The sequence below is a fragment of the Sinohyriopsis cumingii genome, chromosome 16 (assembly GCF_028554795.1).
Source record: "Sinohyriopsis cumingii isolate HCF-2022 chromosome 16, ASM2855479v2, whole genome shotgun sequence".
NCBI lineage: Eukaryota > Metazoa > Mollusca > Bivalvia > Unionida > Unionidae > Sinohyriopsis > Sinohyriopsis cumingii.
The window spans coordinates 46,045,492-46,066,700 of NC_142976.1; the positions used below are offsets into that span (position 1 = coordinate 46,045,492).

General features: G+C 34.2%; 2 protein-coding genes across 9 annotated transcripts in view; one reads left to right on the top strand and one right to left on the bottom strand.

Annotated features, from left to right (window-relative positions):
* LOC149780348 (endophilin-B1-like) overlaps nt 1-11,253 on the bottom strand; it is a 90,548-nt gene extending 79,295 nt beyond the window's left edge. For all 3 annotated transcript variants that reach the window (XM_089937230.1, XM_089937231.1, XM_089937229.1), the window contains exons 1-2: nt 11,156-11,253; nt 4,862-5,003 (exon numbers count right to left, since the gene is read on the bottom strand). In XM_089937230.1, the coding sequence (XP_089793356.1) occupies nt 4,862-5,003; nt 11,156-11,233 (220 nt within the window). In that variant the 5' untranslated portion in view covers nt 11,234-11,253. The remainder of the gene's footprint in view (nt 1-4,861; nt 5,004-11,155) is intronic.
* A 177-nt stretch (nt 11,254-11,430) lies between these two features.
* Nucleotides 11,431-21,209, top strand: part of LOC149780349 (uncharacterized) — a 104,627-nt gene continuing 94,848 nt past the window's right edge. For all 6 annotated transcript variants that reach the window (XR_016415062.1, XM_089937232.1, XM_089937234.1 and 3 more), the window contains exons 1-2: nt 11,431-11,511; nt 16,668-16,855. Coding sequence is in view for 5 of the 6 variants with exons in the window: in XM_089937232.1 (XP_089793358.1) it covers nt 16,681-16,855 (175 nt within the window). In the remaining variant the exon portion in view is untranslated. The remainder of the gene's footprint in view (nt 11,512-16,667; nt 16,856-21,209) is intronic.

The following is a 21,209-nucleotide window of genomic DNA, read 5'->3' on the forward strand; positions in this document are numbered from 1 at the left end:
GACTCTTAAAAATATGTCTTTTCAAGGTCCAGACTCTTACAAGTATGGCTTTTCAAGGTCCAGACTCTTACAAGTATGTCTTTTCAAGGTCCAAACTCTTACAAGTATGTCTTTTCAAGGTCCAGACTCTTATAAGTATGGCTTTTCAAGGTCCAGACTCTTACAAGTATGGCTTTTCAAGGTCCAAACTCTTACAAGTATGTCTTTTCAAGGTCCAGACTCTTACAAGTATGGCTTTTCAAGGTCCAGACTCTTACAAGTATGGCTTTTCAAGGTCCAGACTCTTACAAGTATGTCTTTTCAAGGTCCAGACTCTTACAAGTATGTCTTTTCAAGGTCCAGACTCTTACAAGTATGTCTTTTCAAGGTCCAAACTCTTACAAGTATGTCTTTTCAAGGTCCAGACTCTTACAAGTATGTCTTTTCAAGGTCCAGACTCTTACAAGTATGTCTTTTCAAGGTCCAGACTCTTAAAAATATGTCTTTTCAAGGTCCAGACTCTTACAAGTATGTCTTTTCAAGGTCCAGACTCTTACAAGTATGGCTTTTCAAGGTCCAGACTCTTACAAGTATGTCTTTTCAAGGTCCAGACTCTTACAAGTATGTCTTTTCAAGGTCCAGACTCTTACAAGTATGTCTTTTCAAGGTCCAGACTCTTACAAGTATGTCTTTTCAAGGTCCAAACTCTTACAAGTATGTCTTTTCAAGGTCCAGACTCTTATAAGTATGGCTTTTCAAGGTCCAGACTCTTACAAGTATGGCTTTTCAAGGTCCAAACTCTTACAAGTATGTCTTTTCAAGGTCCAGACTCTTACAAGTATGGCTTTTCAAGGTCCAGACTCTTACAAGTATGTCTTTTCAAGGTCCAGACTCTTACAAGTATGTCTTTTCAAGGTCCAGACTCTTACAAGTATGTCTTTTCAAGGTCCAGACTCTTACAAGTAGGGCTTTTCAAGGTCCAAACTCTTACAAGTATGTCTTTTCAAGGTCCAGACTCTTACAAGTATGTCTTTTCAAGGTCCAGACTCTTACAAGTATGTCTTTTCAAGGTCCAGACTCTTAAAAATATGTCTTTTCAAGGTCCAGACTCTTACAAGTATGTCTTTTCAAGGTCCAGACTCTTACAAGTATGGCTTTTCAAGGTCCAGACTCTTAAAAATATGTCTTTTCAAGGTCCAGACTCTTACAAGTATGTCTTTTCAAGGTCCAGACTCTTACAAGTATGTCTTTTCAAGGTCCAGACTCTTACAAGTATGTCTTTTCAAGGTCCAGACTCTTAAAAATATGTCTTTTCAAGGTCCAGACTCTTACAAGTATGTCTTTTCAAGGTCCAGACTCTTACAAGTATGGCTTTTCAAGGTCCAGACTCTTACAAGTATGTCTTTTCAAGGTCCAGACTCTTACATGTATGTCTTTTCAAGGTCCAGACTCTTACAAGTATGTCTTTTCAAGGTCCAGACTCTTACAAGCATGGCTTTTCAAGGTCTAGACTCTTACAAGTATGGCTTTTCAAGGTCCAGACTCTTACAAGTATGGCTTTTCAAGGTCCAGCCTCTTACAAGTATGGCTTTTCAAGGTCCAGACTCTTATAATGATGGCTTTTCAAGGTTCAAACTCTTACAAGTATGGCTTTCAAGGTCCAAACTCTTACAAGTATGGCTTTCAAGGTCCAGACTCTTACAAGTATGGCTTTTCAAGGTCCAGACTCTTACATGTATGGCTTTTCAAGGTCCAGACTCTTACAAGTATGTCTTTTCAAGGTCCAGACTCTTACAAGCATGTCTTTTCAAGGTCCAGACTCTTACAAGTATGGCTTTTCAAGGTCCAGACTCTTACATGTATGGCTTTTCAAGGTCCAGACTCTTACAAGTATGGCTTTTCAAGGTCCAGACTCTTACAAGTATGGCTTTTCCAGGTCCAGACTCTTACAAGTATGGCTTTTCAAGGTCCAGACTCTTACATGTATGGCTTTTCAAGGTCCAGACTCTTACAAGTATGGCTTTTCAAGGTCCAGACTCTTACAAGTATGGCTTTTCAAGGTCCAGCCTCTTACAAGTATGGCTTTTCAAGGTCCAGACTCTTACAATGATGGCTTTTCAAGGTTCAAACTCTTACCAGTATGGCTTTCAAGGTCCAAACTCTTACAAGTATGGCTTTCAAGGTCCAAACTCTTACAAGTACGTCTTTTCAAGGTCCAGACTCTTACAAGTATGAATTTTCAAGGTCCAGACTCTTACAAGTATGAATTTTAAAGGTCCAGACATAATAATGTGAAGTTGGCAAAGCTCATCAGGATTTGTAAAAGTCTATCAGAAGAAAAAAAATTGATCCAGAAAGGGTTGTTACCAAGTCTATAAAAAAAAGTAAAACTAGAAGGAAATAACCAGCTGACAATTCTCTGATGTCCATCTTTGAAATTTAATTAATAATATAACTTTCATAGTTGTCTCTGTATATTCAGCATATAAAATGATTTGAGTAATGAAAATAGAATGTATTATATATTTCTTACAAAATATGGTACAAGCGTTTCTCTTTATTCTGCATGAGACAAGAAATCTTAACTGTCAAGTTCATTCCACAAATAACAAGCAATGACAGCTATGAACATATGACTATCCAAAAACATATCTTTCTCTAGGTTTCAGTTTTTACTCAAGATTTTCATTTTGACTCTCAAGATTCTCGGGTCAAAGATCAACCGTGACTCTTCAGGTTTTCAATCTATTGAGAGTTCTGTAGAACACTGTACATTATAATAAAGAAGAAATATATTACCAAACATTTATTAAAAAGCAATGCAATTATCAGGTACACCAGAATTTCGGGGGTGGGGGTGGGGTGGGGACCAATGTAATGAACTCAAATCCAAGTAAACAAGTAATATATAGTTTTTGGTACCACAAGATGAAAAAATATATCTTGTATGTAAGGATGCAAATTTCTGTCGATCTATTAAGAACACATTAATGTGGGCCAGAGAACAATTAATTACATTTATGGGACAGGTGCTTGTTGAATTGCTAAACTGGAATGATTTATAATGTCTGTGTCAGGAGAGGAAGTGATTCTTAATTAAGCCTTTGTTTACTTAATCTTTAGGTGATTAGAATGGGTAGGTAAACTTCGATTTTATATCGAAACTGTCAGAAGCTGAGTTTTTCCAGATCTGTTGTTTGGAATTCTGAAAGTCAGGCTGACCATAATTTTTGCGCCCAGTTAAAAATGGCAGCAAATATATTTAATCCTGATTGGTTACACTAAATAAGGAACGTGGTTCTGAAACGAAAATTTCTTGGGGTTAAACTGCCCTCATTGAAAAAGTCAAAACTCTTACAAGTCTGCATCTTTTTTGCAAGAGTGAAAATTTAAGGGACTTTGGAAGAAATTTTGTCATAAAACATTTGTCAAAGTAACTGGATGTCTGGAAAGTCAACGGACACAAATTCAGGCAGTAGAAGTGAACAAACTTGAAAACAAAAAGGGAAATAGCTGCACGGACGTATCCACAGATATATCCAAGTACCTAAGTATTTACATATTTATGTATCCACCTACCCACATAAGGTTTGAGGGATCAGAACAATTTTATTCGAGTAAAGAGTCTGAGCAAATATAGAATAAAATCAGTATCTAAACTATATATAACTTTAATTGTACTTGTCAAGAAATAGCGATCAGAGTGAATCAAATCATTGTCTGCTTATTCTTTGCATGCAATTTTCTTGCTATTTTTGTTCATACTGTGATGAAAATATGGTAAGAGACTGAGGCACATTCCTTGTATTGGGTCGTATCCTAAATTTGTGAAGTAAAGTGAAGAATTACCTTTGTATTCTCTTGAGAGAAGAGATAAGCAGGCCAACCCCACAGTAGTAATCATCCCTTGAGTGTGTAAGCATTACACTGGATTAGGGGAGGCATTCCAGCTGTGTACTGCCCATGTATTAATTGTTGGTACAAAGATAGTCTGGTTTAATTGAGTACCTATTTGACTCCATATAGATAGACCTGCCTGTTGACTGTTATAGCAGTGTAGTACATATTACGTTCAACATCAAGTTTAGCGACGTTACACTTTTTAAACAAATTTATTATGTATAGAAATATTTAAGAGTAAAATCTGTGCAATTATTTTTCATAGATGAACTTTTTATGTGCTTTAAAATCTTGAGAAAACTCATTCACTGTCAAGTCAGTAAAGCCATATGACCAACCATCGATGCCATTTCTCATACTCGTAAATTACCAGTTCTTTGTCTATGTCTACATCACTAAATCATCTACATTTGATAAATTATAAAAACTAAGTGTTGCCTACATGAATATCAGAACATTTACCTAAGTTACTGAAACTCTCATTGTAGTGATTCCAACTGTGCAAACTCCCAAAAAGTACTGAATAAAATCCACGGCCTCCATTTTGGAGAGGGGAAAATCTGACCCCATTGCTTTAAATAGCCGATTAATACTCGAGTTTAAATAGCTACCACATGATCAGATGTAATGGTCATTCAAATCAATGAATGTAGTATCTCATAGGGGATTTTCCCTGGAGGTGGCACTATGAAAACCAGCTCAAAATGGCTGATGTTTACAGTTGGCATCCAAAAATGCTTACATGAGGTAAATAGTTAAGAAAGCAGTAAGATGTGGTTAACCAAATCTGTAGCAGTAAATTACACAGTCTTCAACTTTTGTAGGCAAACATAAGCATCATATGGCATAATGGGAAATATTATATTTTCACACGAGAAAACACTAAGGATAAATTTTTCACATGTGAAAATAGTGGCAAGAGAAAGAAAAAAAATGTTTCACCAATATGTCTCTATATTTCACAATTATCTTTACAACTTACTTGGGTTTGGCTGAATCAGTGCTTCTGTATGCTTTACAATATGTTCCGTCCACACCTTTGTTTTCTCTGACTTCTGAAGGAGATTTTCAAAGTGGGCATCTAGTTCTGTCTTTTCCGCAGAACCAAGCTTCTCTTCCGTAAACTAAAGAGAGTATATAACATTACATGATGTCAGGCTTAGGTACAGAAGTAAGGAAAGTATATAAATTTACATGTCAGGTTTAGATACACAAGTAAGGAAAGTATATAACATTACATGTCAGGTTTAGATACACAAGTAAGGAAAGTGCATAAATTTACATGTCAGGTTTAGATACACAAGTAAGGAAAGTGTAAAAATTTACATGTCAGGTTTAGATACACAAGTAAGGAAAGTGTATAAATTTACATGTCAGGTTTAGACATGAGTAAAGTAAGTATATACAGGTAGTCCAAGCTGCTCTAGCTGACCAGGTCGACAGGATGCCAGCAGGGCAAAAGTAAAAATTTTGCACATTCTGAACAATAAATTTTATGCCATCATTATTCATAAAATCAATAAATATATGCATTTCTCACAAAAACTACTCTTCTTCAAACATTTTATACATAAATCTTTGTGTTTTTCTTTTCGTATATAAAAAATATGTTTGTTTGAGGTCTGTAAAGGGCATAATTTGTGCAGTGGCGGTTCGTCCAAACGTCAAAATGTTACATAAATCTTTATTGTTATACTTGGGATTATGTGTGGTATTTCCCATGTTACTGTATTTAGCACCACTGTAAAGCAGAGAGAATGTCCTACATACTGATATCTTTACCGAGTAAATTGGTTTTGTTTTTGCTTCAAATTTTAAATGATGAAAACTTAAAAATGACATTTCTGAGGTAAATCTCAATTTTAAAATGCAAATTTGATATCATTTTAAAGCGTGTTCATTATACTTTATTTCTGTATTAAGAGCAGAATTTTCCATGACGTCACACAAGATCACTGCACTTTTTTAAGTATGCTGGGAATAAGCCATATGCAATGGCTGCCCTAACACTTATGCAGCATGACTCAATCTATATTCAAGACACATTATGGTCTCAGATATTCCATCCATGGATTATTTATTGCTAGTTTGTAAGTGAAATGGTTCATTTTTAATGTTTTATATTTATTTTTGCCTTTATATCTATACTTTGAGTATCTGAAGTCATAATTGGAGGTCCTATTCAAAGGTTCAAGGAAAACCTTTAAAGTCCGATTTCCTCAGCCAAGCAATTTTTACACATGAAATATGCATGCAAAAATGGCCAGGGATAAAGTTTGGCATGTTATTTTATATTTATTTCTCCTTGTATGTGACAAAACAAGTAATAATTAATAGATTGAATTGGATAGCGATAAATTTGTGACCTCTTACCTTTCTGTTTGTAAAACGATTCACCAAAAGAAAAATGGGCTCTGTTACCCTTTATTTCTTTTCACCTTGTTTCTTTTGGTTTTTAATTTTAAGCAAGGTCCAAAATTTAGGATAAGTGTTTATTAATAATGAAAGGGCATTGTAAATCTAGCTAGCTACAGACTGGCATTTTAGTACATTAAAGCTATGACACCTATCTCCAATTTCCAATCTTTTTATATTTCTAATTTTTCCAGTCTGTAACAACTGTAAATTTTTAGGCCAGTACCATTAACACATTAACCCCTGAGCCAAACAGCTAGGCAGTCCCCTGAAGCATACTTGCAGAGATCACCTAGAGCAGTGTTAGCCTTTCCAGTGCCTGTATCCCTGAGACTAGCTGACAGCAATTGGATTGCAGATTTTTATAGAGGGGGCTACTTACAATAAAATTGTTATTATTTTATTTGCATTCATTTAATTCAGCTGAAATTTGGCACGGCAGTTCTCAATAAACTTACATACATAAAGGTATAAATTTCATGCTACATGCAGAAATAAAACTAATGCATGATGGTGAAAACAAATGATGTACTTCCCAATTTGCTTCTCTTGCCGTGAATAATCGACAAAATCCATTATGAATTCACAAAGAATTATTAACACCATCAACACATGAAATAATTATATTTTATGTACACAAAAATTCCACTTGTCGTCTCTTGTAAACTAAACAGCCTGTGAATACTGTACACAAATGGGCATATTTTACTTGCTCTTTACTTACCTTTCTTCCTAAGAATTTTTACTGAAATTTTTAAAACTAATAAAACACTTAACAAACCTTGAACTATGAACAGTCATGTTAACAACATATATTTCCCAAACATTTATTTAACGATTATTCAAAAGAAAAAGAAGCTCCACAAAATCAAATGCATTTGCATCAGGGTCTAAATCCGTTGCTGGTCCTTGGTAAGTTGGTATAGCCTCTTGTCAATGTGTGTTTTATCATTTACGATCATCGATCAGCTCTACTTTCATTTTCTTCTTCTTCTTCAACATTCTCATTTTCGTCACTACCGCTGTTATTTTCAGTAGCTTTTTCGATGTCACTATCAATCTCGTCTGATTAAAATCCAGAAAATTATCCATCAGAATCCGTCAAGAAAAAGTCTGCTCCTAGAGGCTGATTCTCATCAATTTGCATCATTTTAAAATCGAAATATTTTCACTAAATCAACTGATATCGAAGTGAAAAAAATTTCCCGCTGTTCAGCAATGTGCGCTCTATCTATGTAAGCTAAAATTTGATTGGTTAAACTGCCTGCATTAGTAGGAAATGGCTTTAAATCAACCAATGGTTTGCGCCGAGTTAACTCATCGTGCGGGAGAAAGGCCTTGCTAAATACTGCCTCTTAAACTCGGCGCTCGGGAGACAAGCTATGCAAACTCAGCCACTTTAGCGAGGCTCGCGGGAGATCAGGGGTGTAAAGTACGACGAGTATACTCATCGCCAGGGGTTAATGTGTTAAATGTAACTAAAAGTACCTAATTCATTTTAAATGCTTCGTTTGAAATAAATTAATTCAACCTCCTTTAGGAAATCAAAGAACAAGCAGTGCTCAACCACAAAACAGGTCAATTTTTATAAACAAAAAACTATTTTCGGCTGAACAACTACTCTACATGAATTTATTTAAATTCTTTTACTTTTTAATACATTTCTTTTATTTGTTGCATTCATCAGCTAAAGTGCATCTGACTTAACTTTTTCTAACCTTACACATTTCAGGTTTATGAGTGGATTAAGAAACTGTCCTGAGACATCCTATCCTCATACTGCTTCACATTGGCAGCTGTGTATTACGATGACCAATATTACACTGAATATGATCTGGCACTTGTACTGCTTTTCTTGCCAAATGAAAACCAAAACCGATTGTTTCAAATGATCAGCCATTGATGACATTGCTGAGATCAAGTCATGTTTTGAATTTGATTGGGAACTTTAATGTTCAACCAGTTTCACGTGATGGCCAAACTTGAAAGCTGAAAATATTGGACACATTGGCCAGCAAAATATAGCAGAATAAAATTATCATGCTAAAACTTTGTTACAGCTGTTACTTTCCTGACTATTTTAAATAAAGCAGTCCTTTATGACATTTACAGTTGTATCTACTCTCTGAAGTAAATTATCTTCAAAACATTAGTCATAGTGAAAGATTTTGACACTTTGTAACCTGTCTGGTTTATCATAATCATATTTGTTTTATTCGTCTGTATTCATCAATGCTGTAATATGCTCCATTTTGGGTGCAAAAATTATCAAAATCAGTTACTAACTGATGAATTTGTAAACTTTTAAAAATTGTTGTTTTTAACATTTTTGACTATTTTCAGGTATTGCTTCTGCTTTAAAACCTATTTTCACACTAACGTTGACACTCATATATTGTGTGAATTCTTCATATAATACCCTGCATTTTGGTATAAGAAGTATTAAAATATGTTAATAAATAAAAACATGTGACCTTTTGAAAACTGTCGATTTTGTATTTTTTCAGACATTCAGAATTTCTATCTTTTTCCCCCGATTTCTTATGATCTGGTATGGCAAAAGTTTCATACCCATCAGTCATGAAAAAATTGGGCCTTCTTGTCAGGTTTTCTCACAGGAACATACTTTAATTTGCATTCAGATGTCAATGTCTTATTATAGCAAGGTTGTAAAGTCATGGAAAAGCACATTTTCTGGCTTTTCCAGTAAAACCACCATGTGTAGTTTTACAGTTTTAGAGTGAACCTGATAAAAAAGATTTTTTTGTGCATGACCGTAGTGATTGCATTTCTTGAACAACAAGGAACTTGCCTAGCTTTGCAGTAAATGCCACTGTTGTACAGCTTCAAATTATTTTTACTCCTCTGAAGTTGATGGTAATTGCATTTTCAATGAGGATCCCAAGCTTCAAAAGTCCCTCAAAAACTTTGAAGGCCATATCTTGAAAAGTATTTGACTGATTTACATGATTTTTTTTAAACATTCTATTTTCATATTAAGGTCTTAAGGGTGCTAACAACAGTGCTTTTAATAGTATTTGCTGATATCTGATATCCTAAAAGTGCTTGGAATACTTAGTATATAACATTACATGATGTCATGTTTAGATATGCAAGTAAGTAAAGTGTATACCATTACACAATGTCAGGCTTAGATACAGAATGAAGAAAAGTTTATAACATTACAAAGTAAAACATAAAATTTAATCAGATAAAATTTTTTTATTGGTTTTGACAATCTACTGATCAACATTTTGTAATCTACTAGTTCAAAATCCTGTTCCTTCACATTGTGGAAAGGTGAGTGGAAATAAATGTATTAATTAGTAGCAAGTGGTTGAACAATCTGCTTAAATAAAAATGCTCCTGCTCCTGCATGAACTGTCTGTTGTACTGTTTTTCCCAGCATGAAAAAAGCATCTTATACTGTTGTTCCGTGCCACTAGTTATGTCAGATAGAAAAAAATTTGGAGAACAACTTATTGGTTGACCCCTGTTGCTACAAGAACACAATAGCAACTTCTAATCACTGATACTGAGAAAGCTAACTTTTCTACAAAACAAGAACAAAATTATGTAGCTACTTTTAATCTTGGTTTATCATGTTAATTTGTTTATCTGTTATAAAACAGGCAATTTAAAAAAACTGTAAAAAAAAAATGGAAGTTGGAAACCATCAGCAAATACGTTTAAATTATCAAAAACTAATTGTTTTGTGACCACAAATAACTACTTCTAGAACCCCCAAAATTGTATTTTTGGGATCATCCCTGGAGTGGAAAAGCAAAGGCCATAGTTCTACAATGTAAGATGTCTCACCTAATATTTATGTTCTTGGGTGTGACGTCTTGCTGCCTAAATAACGGCATTGTGTAGTGTGTGTGAATATCAACTGACACTGGTATGAGGCAAAATTTTCAAGAATATCACAAACACCTGGCAGCCCATTTTGATGCTTTTCCACAAATTAAAGTCACACTGATATAGGTGTTCTTTACTTACTCTGAAGTCTTTTGTCTAAAAAATTCTAATTCTCACACAAGCAACTGGACACATTTTCAAGTTACGTTGACCTACACTTCAGCTGGTCAGAATGCACTGGAAGCCAGGAATGCCATAATTGTTTTAAAGAATAAGTATTTTGAACAAAACAAAGCTATCTAAACACATTCTTCAATATTAGTATATTCCTATTCATATCATTGAAGAAACATACTTAAACTTAATCAAATTTTGGCATTCTCGGCTTCCATCGCATTCAAACTGAAATGCATGTCAACAGAACGTGAAAATGCATCCATTTGCTAGTTTCAGATTTTAATTCCATCAGGATAATGACGGCAAAAAAGTACGTGTATCAATTAGACCTAAAGTTGTAGAAGTGTGTCTGTATGGGCTGCCACGTGTGAGATATTCCTGGAAATTTGACCTTTCGTTCTCCTTTCAGTTGACTAAGGAACACGCTACACAATGCCGTTACTTAGGCAGAAAGACGTCGCACCTCAAAACATAAATATCAGGTGTGGCGTGTTACCTAGTATAACCTGTAAGTTTGGCCAGCACAATATAAATTTTAAAAAAATCCACCGACGCACAATTTAAGAACACTTAAATGGCGTTTATTAATTTAGTCGCTTAGGCAACTTCTACAGGGTGGGGCACAATGTGTAACAGGTACGACAGGCACGTGTCTGACAAACAGCAATTTGCCATTTAAATCAAAGACATTAAGCGGCAATGTGAAAGTGATTCATCGACGAGTGAAAAGTGGGCGTGCCATTTACTCAAAGCATTAATTTCTGTAATTTAAACTCAAAATTTGCCTGCAGCTTTAGATCATAAGTTCACATTGCAAATTTACCTGCACCGCACGATTAAAAACTGTAGCAGCACCTCCAGCAAATCGTTTCAACTTTCCACCGACAGCATTAACATCCATTTTGTTTTTATGTCGAGTAAAATGTCACTTCCGCAATCTCCGCACATCCTCCAGAACAGGGAATTTTTAATTATGCTAATTTAAAATACCTCAAAATTTGATATTTAATAATTAAATATTTTAATTATTTTACTTAAAAGAGAAGTTTGATAGTTCATTTTTCTTCTCTCTAAATATTATATGCGTGACTATAAGTTGCCAGGAAGTTGTTTCAATATGGCGGACTAGTACAACGAGACCAAAACTACCATCCACGCATAAAGTCTTAATGTTTCAAGGCATGTTTACATATGCATACTATTTTTTATACAGATTACACATTTCGTTTACATGGCACAGAAAGTATATATAAATTCTTTGGTTCAGATGGGTAAGAGGCGAGATCGTGGCATAATGTAAAGGGGTGGGGGCGGGCAATTATGTTACTGATATACGAACATAACTCGATAAGGAGCGTATTTTCCCCCACATAAATTGACTAAAAACGTATTTTTCTCAAATAAATTGAGTAAAAGAATATCTTTTGTAAATAAATTGGCTGAAAGCGCATAAATATGTTTAATGCGTTTAGATTATGCATAGCTGTGTGATTTGGTCATTAAGTCCTAAGTTGTCTGCATATTGTCCCAGATGTATGCACATCATTGTTTCATTATAATGCATTCTAGCAATACAATTCCATGCAAGTTTCAAATGGAATTATTTTATGACTGTGAAAAACACACCTAATCTTGGACCGTTTCAAAGGCATATTAATTATTTCCTGGTTACTAAGCAATTTTATGCATTTAATAGACATGGTAAGCATTCAGATGATCCATGCTGAATATGGTATCATAAATTTGTTTAGCTGTGTTAAAAAATAACCAATGAAATTAAAAACATGCAGATAGTTATAAAACAAATACCTGGTTTATTAAATTTCTTATCTAGAGCTTAGACTAGCTATGATGTCGTAGCCTCAGCTTGATTTGTTGTGGTTGAGGCTACGAACTGATCCCATATCATGTAATGGAGCAAACAAAATCATCACTAAAGTCAGAAAAACAAACAGTGTAGAAATCTACTACATAAGTATAATCATGTTTTTAAAGAAGTTTGGCTTATTTTGAATTTATTAAGCCCTTACACAATAAAATAAATTGGCATGGTTACACTAACCTCACCATGTCCGCCATGACAGATAACGCGATACTCTCGCCATGACCCCTTTTATACGTAAGTCTTGCCATACCATATTTAGATATTCTGCGCTATGTTATTATCAATCAAGTGGTGAATAATCACTTCTTGGTGGAATTTCCAAGTTGCCGATAAACCGTATTTACTTTTAATGCGCATAATTTCTGGCTCAAACCACACCAGATTTTTACTACGATTTGTTTACGTTTCCAAATAAGGCCTCAATGTCCTATTATGGCACATAAACAGACAAGGCTGAGAACGGAAGTAATCATTATTTGAACTAATATGGTGGATGATCTAAACGAAAATATCAGATAAAAAAGGTAAACGGGATTTTACAACTATTTCTACAATGATTTTTTATATTTCTGGCATTAAATAAGAGGACTACTCAATTTATTGGATTATATGCAAGGAATATGTTCATATTGTTGATATTAGGCTAAAAGAGCGCCGAGTGTGAATCACAACTGGCTTGCTCCATTGACACGTATATGATCATGTTAGTACCCTGTCCACGAGGTAGGAGTAAGGGAACTAATATTAGTACAAGAGCTTAGAACAGCTAGTAGGTCTCGGTTTTTTTTCTTCTTCTGACAGCTGTCAGAAAAAAACAAAAAACCAGAGACCTACTTGTTGGTTTAATCTATAGTTATGTACAAATATTCTTGTTATGACACAAACACATGTGCTATGTTTTAAAAATGTCACAGACAATTAATGTGGACAGCCTTCTCCAAGTACCTTTTTAGAGTGGAATGAGTTAGAAAGGATGTTGAACGAGATAATATGTTGATATCTGCATTACCCTTCTACAGTGGGTAATAGATGCAGAGATATTGATAAATATAAGCATATACAATAAGCTCAACATTGTGTATCTACATCAAACATAATTATTTACTGAGCTTAATTAAGAGGGGTTTTATATAATAATATATAGTAATATATAATAATATATAGTAATATATAATATATAGTATTTCAGTCTTAAGAGAGGCATTAAAGTAACATGCAGATTAAAAATCAAACAGATTTCTTCTCAAAAGAACAAGAGCTCATTATTATGTAAATAGTGAGGACCTAAAATAAATCAAAGAACTAAAAGTACACAATAAATCTTTTCTTGAAATAAGTTTTTATTAGTTTAGGTTCCAAGTGAGTATGTGGCTTTCAGCATCAGCCATCTGTCACAGTTTGTCCATTAACAGTGCCTTTTTTGGTAAGTGGCATATGCCATCCAGCAGCAGGCTTCTGTCATGTGTTTACATTGCTATATTTAGCTTCTTCTCAAAAGCCATTGGGCCAATTTTAGCCAATCGTTTTATGAATGTTCCTTAATACTTGCTCTGTGTGAGTTATGTTCCTTAGAACTTTCTCTGTGTAAGCTATGTTCCCCAGAACTTGCTCTGTGTAAGTGATGTTCCTCAGAACTTGCTCTGTGTAAATAATGTTCCTCAGAAATTTCTCTGTGTAAGTAATGTTCCTCAGTATTTTCTCTGTGTCAGTAATGTTCCTCAGTATTTTCTCTGTGTAAGCTATGTTCCTCAGAACTTGCTCTGTGTAAGTAATGTTTCTCAGTACTTTCTCTAAGTTATGTTTCTTAGTACTAGCTCTGTGAAAGTTATGTTTAGGATGGCTTCCTTGGGAACAACATGGCCTTCACAGCAGTCAAACTGCAAAACTAGTTTTTCCTTAGTTTCTGGAATAGTTCAGTCAGTTTATATAGAACTTTCAAGGACTGTTTTGTAGCACATGTACTATTGAAATTAAGTCTTGGGTGGCTTTCTTAGCAACAAGTTTGGAAATCTGTTTCTGGTGTGAATTAGACTTATAGTGGTTCTTAAGACAAAATTACATCTGGGCTGTTAGGATAGTCTTTAGCAAAATTACACCTGGGCTGTTAGGATAGGCATTCACACAATGATACATGGACTGTTAGGAGAAGGCTTTAGCAAAATTATATTTAAGCTGTTAGGACAGGTTTTAGCAAAATGATATATGGGCAGTTAGGACGCACTTTAGCAAAATTATATCTTGGCTGTTAGGAAAAGGTTTTATCAAAATGATATATGGACTGTTAAGACATGCTTTAGCTGAATTATACAAGGACTGTTAGGACAGGCTTTAGCTGAATTATACCTGGGCTGTTAGGATAGCTTTTAGCTGCATTATAGCTGGGCTGTTAGGACATACTTGCTAAATATTTTGCTTGGGATATCTTTCCTAGTAAGAAAAAGCTACTTTGAATTTATCTCCAGAATGGCTAAGGCAGTTATAATCAAAGTTTGTAGAAATATTTATCAGACAGACTTGGTTAAAATTATATAGTGGTAAGGATTGTATCACTGGCAGTTATGTGGCTTTCATGGCAACCGTAGTCAAAACCTATCATTGATATGTTCTCCAGAATTACTGTTGACTCCAGGATGACTAACTAATGATGCAATAATGACTAATGACTCAAATGACTAATGACTAAGCCCATTTTGATCAAACGTGGTAAGTATATATCTTAAAACTTGTTTCTAATAGTTGTCCCTTTGCAATGATGTATCTCCCGTTGGAATGATGTGTCTTCCACCACATAGATGTGTCTCCCATTGCAATGATGTGTTTTCCTTTGCAGTGATGTGTTTCCCATTGAAATGAGGTGTCTTCCTATGCAGTCATATGTCTCCCTTTGCTATCATGTGGCTACTGTAGAAACATCTTTCTTGGAACAGCCTATGTAATTTTGATCAAACCTGATATGAATGTTTCTTAGGACATGCATTCTTTCACCACTTCATATGGCAATGTGATTTCCAAATTCTTAATTTTGTTTTCGTCTGGTAGATATTACATCTGATATATCCCTATATGACTTGGGAATGTAGAATATCACATTATTTGCATTTATGTCCATATATGGCTATTTAGAATGTACAGTATCACATGAATTGCATTTATGTCCATATATGGCTATTACTTCAAAATGTACAGTATCACATGAATTGCATTTATGTCCATATATGACTATTTAGAATGTACAGTATCACATGAATTGCATTTATGTCCATATATGGCTATTACTTCAAAATGTACAGTATCACATGAATTGCATTTATGTCCATATATGACTATTTAGAATGTACAGTGTCTCATGAATTGCATTTATGTCCATATTAGGCTATTACTTCAGAATGTACAGTATTACACAGAGAAGCAGAAATAAACTTCACTTACAAAGTAACCAGAAAGAAGCTTTGGTCAATAAAAAGTTGTTTCTCTTAGATGGTTGTTTCTCATTATAGATTAGAACACTATATGATTGATTAAATAGTATAATGAGAATGTGGTCTTTCAAAACAGTTGATTTCTTCTGGCAGTGTCTTTACAAGACAGGTGTTAATGTACCAATAACATTTTAAGGCATTTAATCCAAGGGTCATGGGTTCAGTGTCAGCTCCAACTTAACCCTAATCCCTAAGGCATTTAATCCAAGCGCCATGGGTTCCATACCAGACTAGGCCATCACATGTCAGCTGCCTAAATGTGTTCAATAATAAAATGTGACCTTATATAAAGGGAGACCTATAGTATTAAAATCCTTATGCAAATGTGACCTTGTACAAAGAGATGACTATATTATTAAAACCTTTATGCAAATGTGACCTTATATAAAGGGTGGCCTATATTATTAAAGCCATTATGCAAATACAACCTTATTTGAAGGAAGGCTTTTAGTATTAAATCCATTTTGGTTTGCAATATAACATTATAAAAGAGGTGTCTTTCAAATGGATAGCAACCATTATTGTAATTTAATTAATCTAGTTTTACTTGAATTAACAAATACATATGTTTTATATAATTTATTTGTGAGAAAATCTTTTGATTGTAATTAGCAATCCTTATTGTAATTAGCTATTCTTATTACTGATAGGGCTTAAGTGCCCCAGTAAAGGAATGAATTGATAAAATAAACAACAATGATTACTCTGTGTTAACTCTTGTCAGCCACAGTGTTTTCCCATTTTTAAATTTGAAACGTTTAGTATGTTTATTTCAACTACCATATAAGAATATGAACAGTAATATAGACAAATAAATTACTTTCAATATAGCCAAATGGAATTTTGATGTAGGATATGAATTCTGGAAATTCACTGTAGATACTAATGCTCAGAAAATCTTGCTCTTAGTTGTTCCTTGTTTTGATGTTTTGTTTTAGTATTCTTGTAACAGTCTATCATTTTTTTTTCAGGAATCATTTCATAATGTTGAAAAGCTTCCAAAGTCCATTTAGCAAGAAAGACTTTGACATTGTGGAAGATGAGACAGTTTGCGGAGTGCTATGCCAGCATCCGTCATGTTGGCAGTCCAACTTACGAAGAGCAAAAGGATTTCCACATCACATGGAAAGGAAACAAGTGATGGAAGACATAGAATTGGGTAAAACTGATTAACTGCAGTTTGTGCAATTATTTAATGTTTGATATAATACCTATTTACAAAATCTGCATCAGACTTCAGTCATGTTTCGTGAGTATGGTGTTATGTCTCTAGGTCTTAAACTATGTAACAGAAAGAAATTGAAACCAACAATTTTAGAAAAATTGTCAAGCAATTTATTTCTTTTCAATTCAGTTTGAAAATTGAAGAAACTATAACAGTATTGTGAATTAAATCCCAAATCATCCTAAATGTTCTATCAAAAATTCAAAAAGGTAGAATGTTGTGAATCATTCCAATAGTCTAGAATGTCCTGTTAACACAGTGATGCAATCCAGAATGTCTTTCATTGAGTTCACACTAATCCATAGTAGTGTATTAATCCAAAATAGTGTATTAATCCAAAGTAGTGTATTAATCCAAAAGTGAATGGGCACTATAGTAATTAAATGAATATTTTAAAATAAATAATTCCTCAGGAATTACATCTGAACATGATTTTAAACTCTTGTCTCTGATTCCTACATATTGACCTAATATAGGTGCCATATTTATTAAGCCCCAGCTATATTCAAGTATAAGTTATAATCTACCTGTCTTGAGGATTATTACCATGGCCTTGTGTTTGATGTTTAAACATTGTCACGGGGTTAGTGTCGAACTCTTACACAATGTTACCATGACCAGCCAGAGACCGGAAACTTGAGTTGGCGAAGGCAACCAGTCACCTCACTTAACAAAGGCCTGCCGTTATCACACTTGTATGTTGAAGGTTAGTTCAAGGATCAAAAGGAAGTCCACGGGGTGAATGGGGCATGTTCTTATCTGTTCCCATGTTGACGGACAACGAGAGGAACATTGTCCGTTAAGTTTGATTGGATTGGTCCACAGCAATATCCAATATTGAGATAGAGGGCATGAATAAAATTGAGACCTGAATGATACCTTCCAAACTCATAAGATTAATTCAGTATTCACCTAGAAGGATTGCAGACCAATAGGTTTTACTCTGAGAAAAGAAGCCACTCGTAATCTGGATTCAGAACTCAGAGGTAGATTCTAAGGAAAGACAAAGCTTTGAAAAGGTCAGTAAATTATTTGCTTGATTTTTTCAGAATATTATGGCATCATAATTGAACTGGAATCATTCATTGAAATGACTCATAGTCAACAGATTTTGTTTTTAATTCTGGATCAAAGAGGTAGCCAGTGATGGTTACAGTGCAGGGGGGATGTGTTCAGTTCTTCATACTGTAAGGATGGTCCAAGCAGCTTGAACTTTCTTTAGTTTCTGTAGTGGATAATGAAACAAACCAGACATAACTGAATTACAGTAGTCCAGCCTTGAAAGTTCTAAGGAACACATAATTGTTTTAGTGGCATCAACTAAAAGAAAATTGCAAATGGAGCTGATGTTCATGTCATGAGGCTTTATTGTTGAGAATCACTCTTTGGTTTTGTACTGACTGTGTGAGTTAAATGAGATAGTACTGTAGAGAGTGACTTCTAGGGTTTGTACTGAATGTGTGAATTTAATGTTGGTATTGATGATACTTAAGGTAATGGATGTGAATGAGAAAGTCTTCACATGGTGATCAGAATGGTTTCAGTTTTATCATCATTCATCTGTAGCTTGTTGTATGTCATCCTTGACTTATTGGAAATGTACCTCTTTATGCCATTAATGGTAGACTCAACTTCAACTGGGCAGCTAGATTTGTATATCCCCATCATCGCAGTTAAACAGCATCAGGGAGAAACCTGTAACAATGAGTTATTTCATCCCCATCAATGCATTTAAACCATGTCAGGGGGTAACCTGTAACAATGAGTTATTTTATCCCCATCAGTGCATTTAAACCATGTCAGGGGGTAACCTGTAGCAATGAGTTTTTTTATCCCCATCAGTGCATTTAAACCATGTCGGGGGTAACCTGTAACAATGAGTTATTTTATCCCCATCAGTGCATTTAAACCATGTCGGGGTAACCTGTAACAATGAGTTATTTTATCCCCATCAGTACATTTAAACCATGGCAGAGGGTAACCTGTAACAATTAGTTATTTTATCCCCATCAATGCATTTAAACCATGTCAGGAGGTAACCTGTAACAATTAGTTATTTTATCCCCATCAGTGCATTTAAACCATGGCAGAGGGTAACCTGTAACAATTAGTTATTTTATCCCCATCAATGCATTTAAACCATGTCAGGGGGTAACCTGTAACAATTAGTTATTTTATCCCCATCAATGCATTTAAACCATGACAGGGGTAATCTGTAACAAAGAAAATTTACTTATTACCTTAGGTCAAACATGGTACATAACATTACCCAAATGTAGCTTGTATTCCCCAGAGGTAGCTTGTAATCCCCAAAGGTAGCTTGTAATTCTCAAAAGTAGCTTGTAATTCTCAAAGGTAGCTTGTAATTCTCAAAAGTAACTTGTAATTCCCAAAATTAGCTTTTAATCCCCACTACTAGCTTGTAATCCTTAAAGGTAACTTGTAATCTCCAATAGTAGCTTGTGTTACGTATATTTAAATTAATTGTTTGTCTGTTACTTTTATAAGTTTATTTTATTCCATTACATGCTGTTGTAATGTAACATTGTTTACTGGACTTGACCTTGTCCAGAATTGAGTAAATGAAACATTGTACCTACTTGCTGACCTTGTTACAAAATCAATGACAGTTTTGGTAAACAACTTTTAATTTTTTTAGATTATATGTTTCTTAGAGTAAGAATCGCTAAGTCAAGGTCATAACTGGACAACATGATTTTAAGCATATTTCAGTAGGAAACAAACTTCTGTTTTTTCCAGAAGAATGAACTTTTGACTCTCATCTAAGAAGTTTTCATCTTAATTAGTCATATAACTTATGATTTGATAAAGGTTTAGTCAGTTGTGCTCTAACAGCTAGCACTTTAAACTGTGTTATGTTGTGACCAGTTTGGGCTGAATTTTATTTTCTTCAAATTATTGAATTCAAGTGATTATTTTCTTTGGAAATACAAGAGTGCTTTGATATAATTCTTGGACAAAGACTTTCACTGGAATTTGTTCAGAAATCAAAACTGGAATATTTTATGTGATTTAACAAGAGGCTGTTGACATATCTACACTTTTTAGGTTATTACAGACATCATCACCTTCCATCTTGAATTTCATTGAGATTTGAACTGAGATTCACTTAAATCTTGTCATTGATAGGACTTGTGTTTTCGATTCTTGGATTATTTTTGAATTTAATTTGCAATACCATAAGTTCTTTTTCTTGTTTTTCACTTTATGTTTTAAGGAAATGAATTATTTGTCAAATTTTACAAAGCCTGTTGTTTTCACTTTTATCTGTTACTTGTTTTAAGAGCATAGATTTGTAACAGAAAATTGCGTGCTCATCCTTGAGATATAAATTGTGCTAAAATATTTCAGAAAAGTTTGATTTTGAAATTTCGAATTCCCTTAGTTTCAGAATTTTAAAATCCCAAACATTATTTCAAATTTTAGAAATCTTTAGCGAAATCAGCAAGCTTTTTTAGTGTCATCAAAAGTGGAGATCTTTATTTCAAATCCTACCAAGGAGCAGTTAGATGTCTTTAAAAAAGATAAATTGTTTCAACTTGCCAGAAAATTTGATCTTCATGAGACAAAAGCTTCTTTAACAAAGCAAGTAATAAAAAATATTTTGGTCCAATATTGGTGAAAAAGAATGTTTTGGATAAAGTGCTTTGGTTTTGATCAGTAAGTCTGTGTCAGACTAATTTAAAAAAGGAACTAAAATTAAAATACAAGATGCAATTAGAGTTAAGAAAGCTTGAACTTCAGGAAGATAAAGAGGAAAAACAAATGCAAATGCAATTTGATAAGGAGGAAAGAGAGAGGAAAATGATGTTGGAGATAGAGGAATAAGAAATAAATGCAGTTACAGAATGAAGAGAAACAAATGCAAATGCAAATGCAACTTGGATTATTGCAGAGCTAAAGAGAGAAGGAAGAAAGGAAATATCAGTTTAGATTAAGAGAACTAGAGCTGGCAAGTAAAATGCAAGTTCCCACTTTATATACAAATTCAAGTTTTGATGTTACTAAGAATATTAGGTTAGTGCCCCCTTTTGTAGAAAAAATGGTAGATAAATATTTCCTCATTTTGAAAAAATTGCTGAAAATTCAAAATGGCCAAGGGAGCATTGGATTCTATGTTATTACAGAGTGCACTTTTGGCAAAGTTCGAGACATCAATGCATCCTTGTCAGTTCAGCAGACTGCTGCCTATGATCTGGTTAAGGAATGCATCTTCAAAGGTTATGAGTTAGTCCCTGAGGCTTATAGGCAAAAATTCAGGAACTAA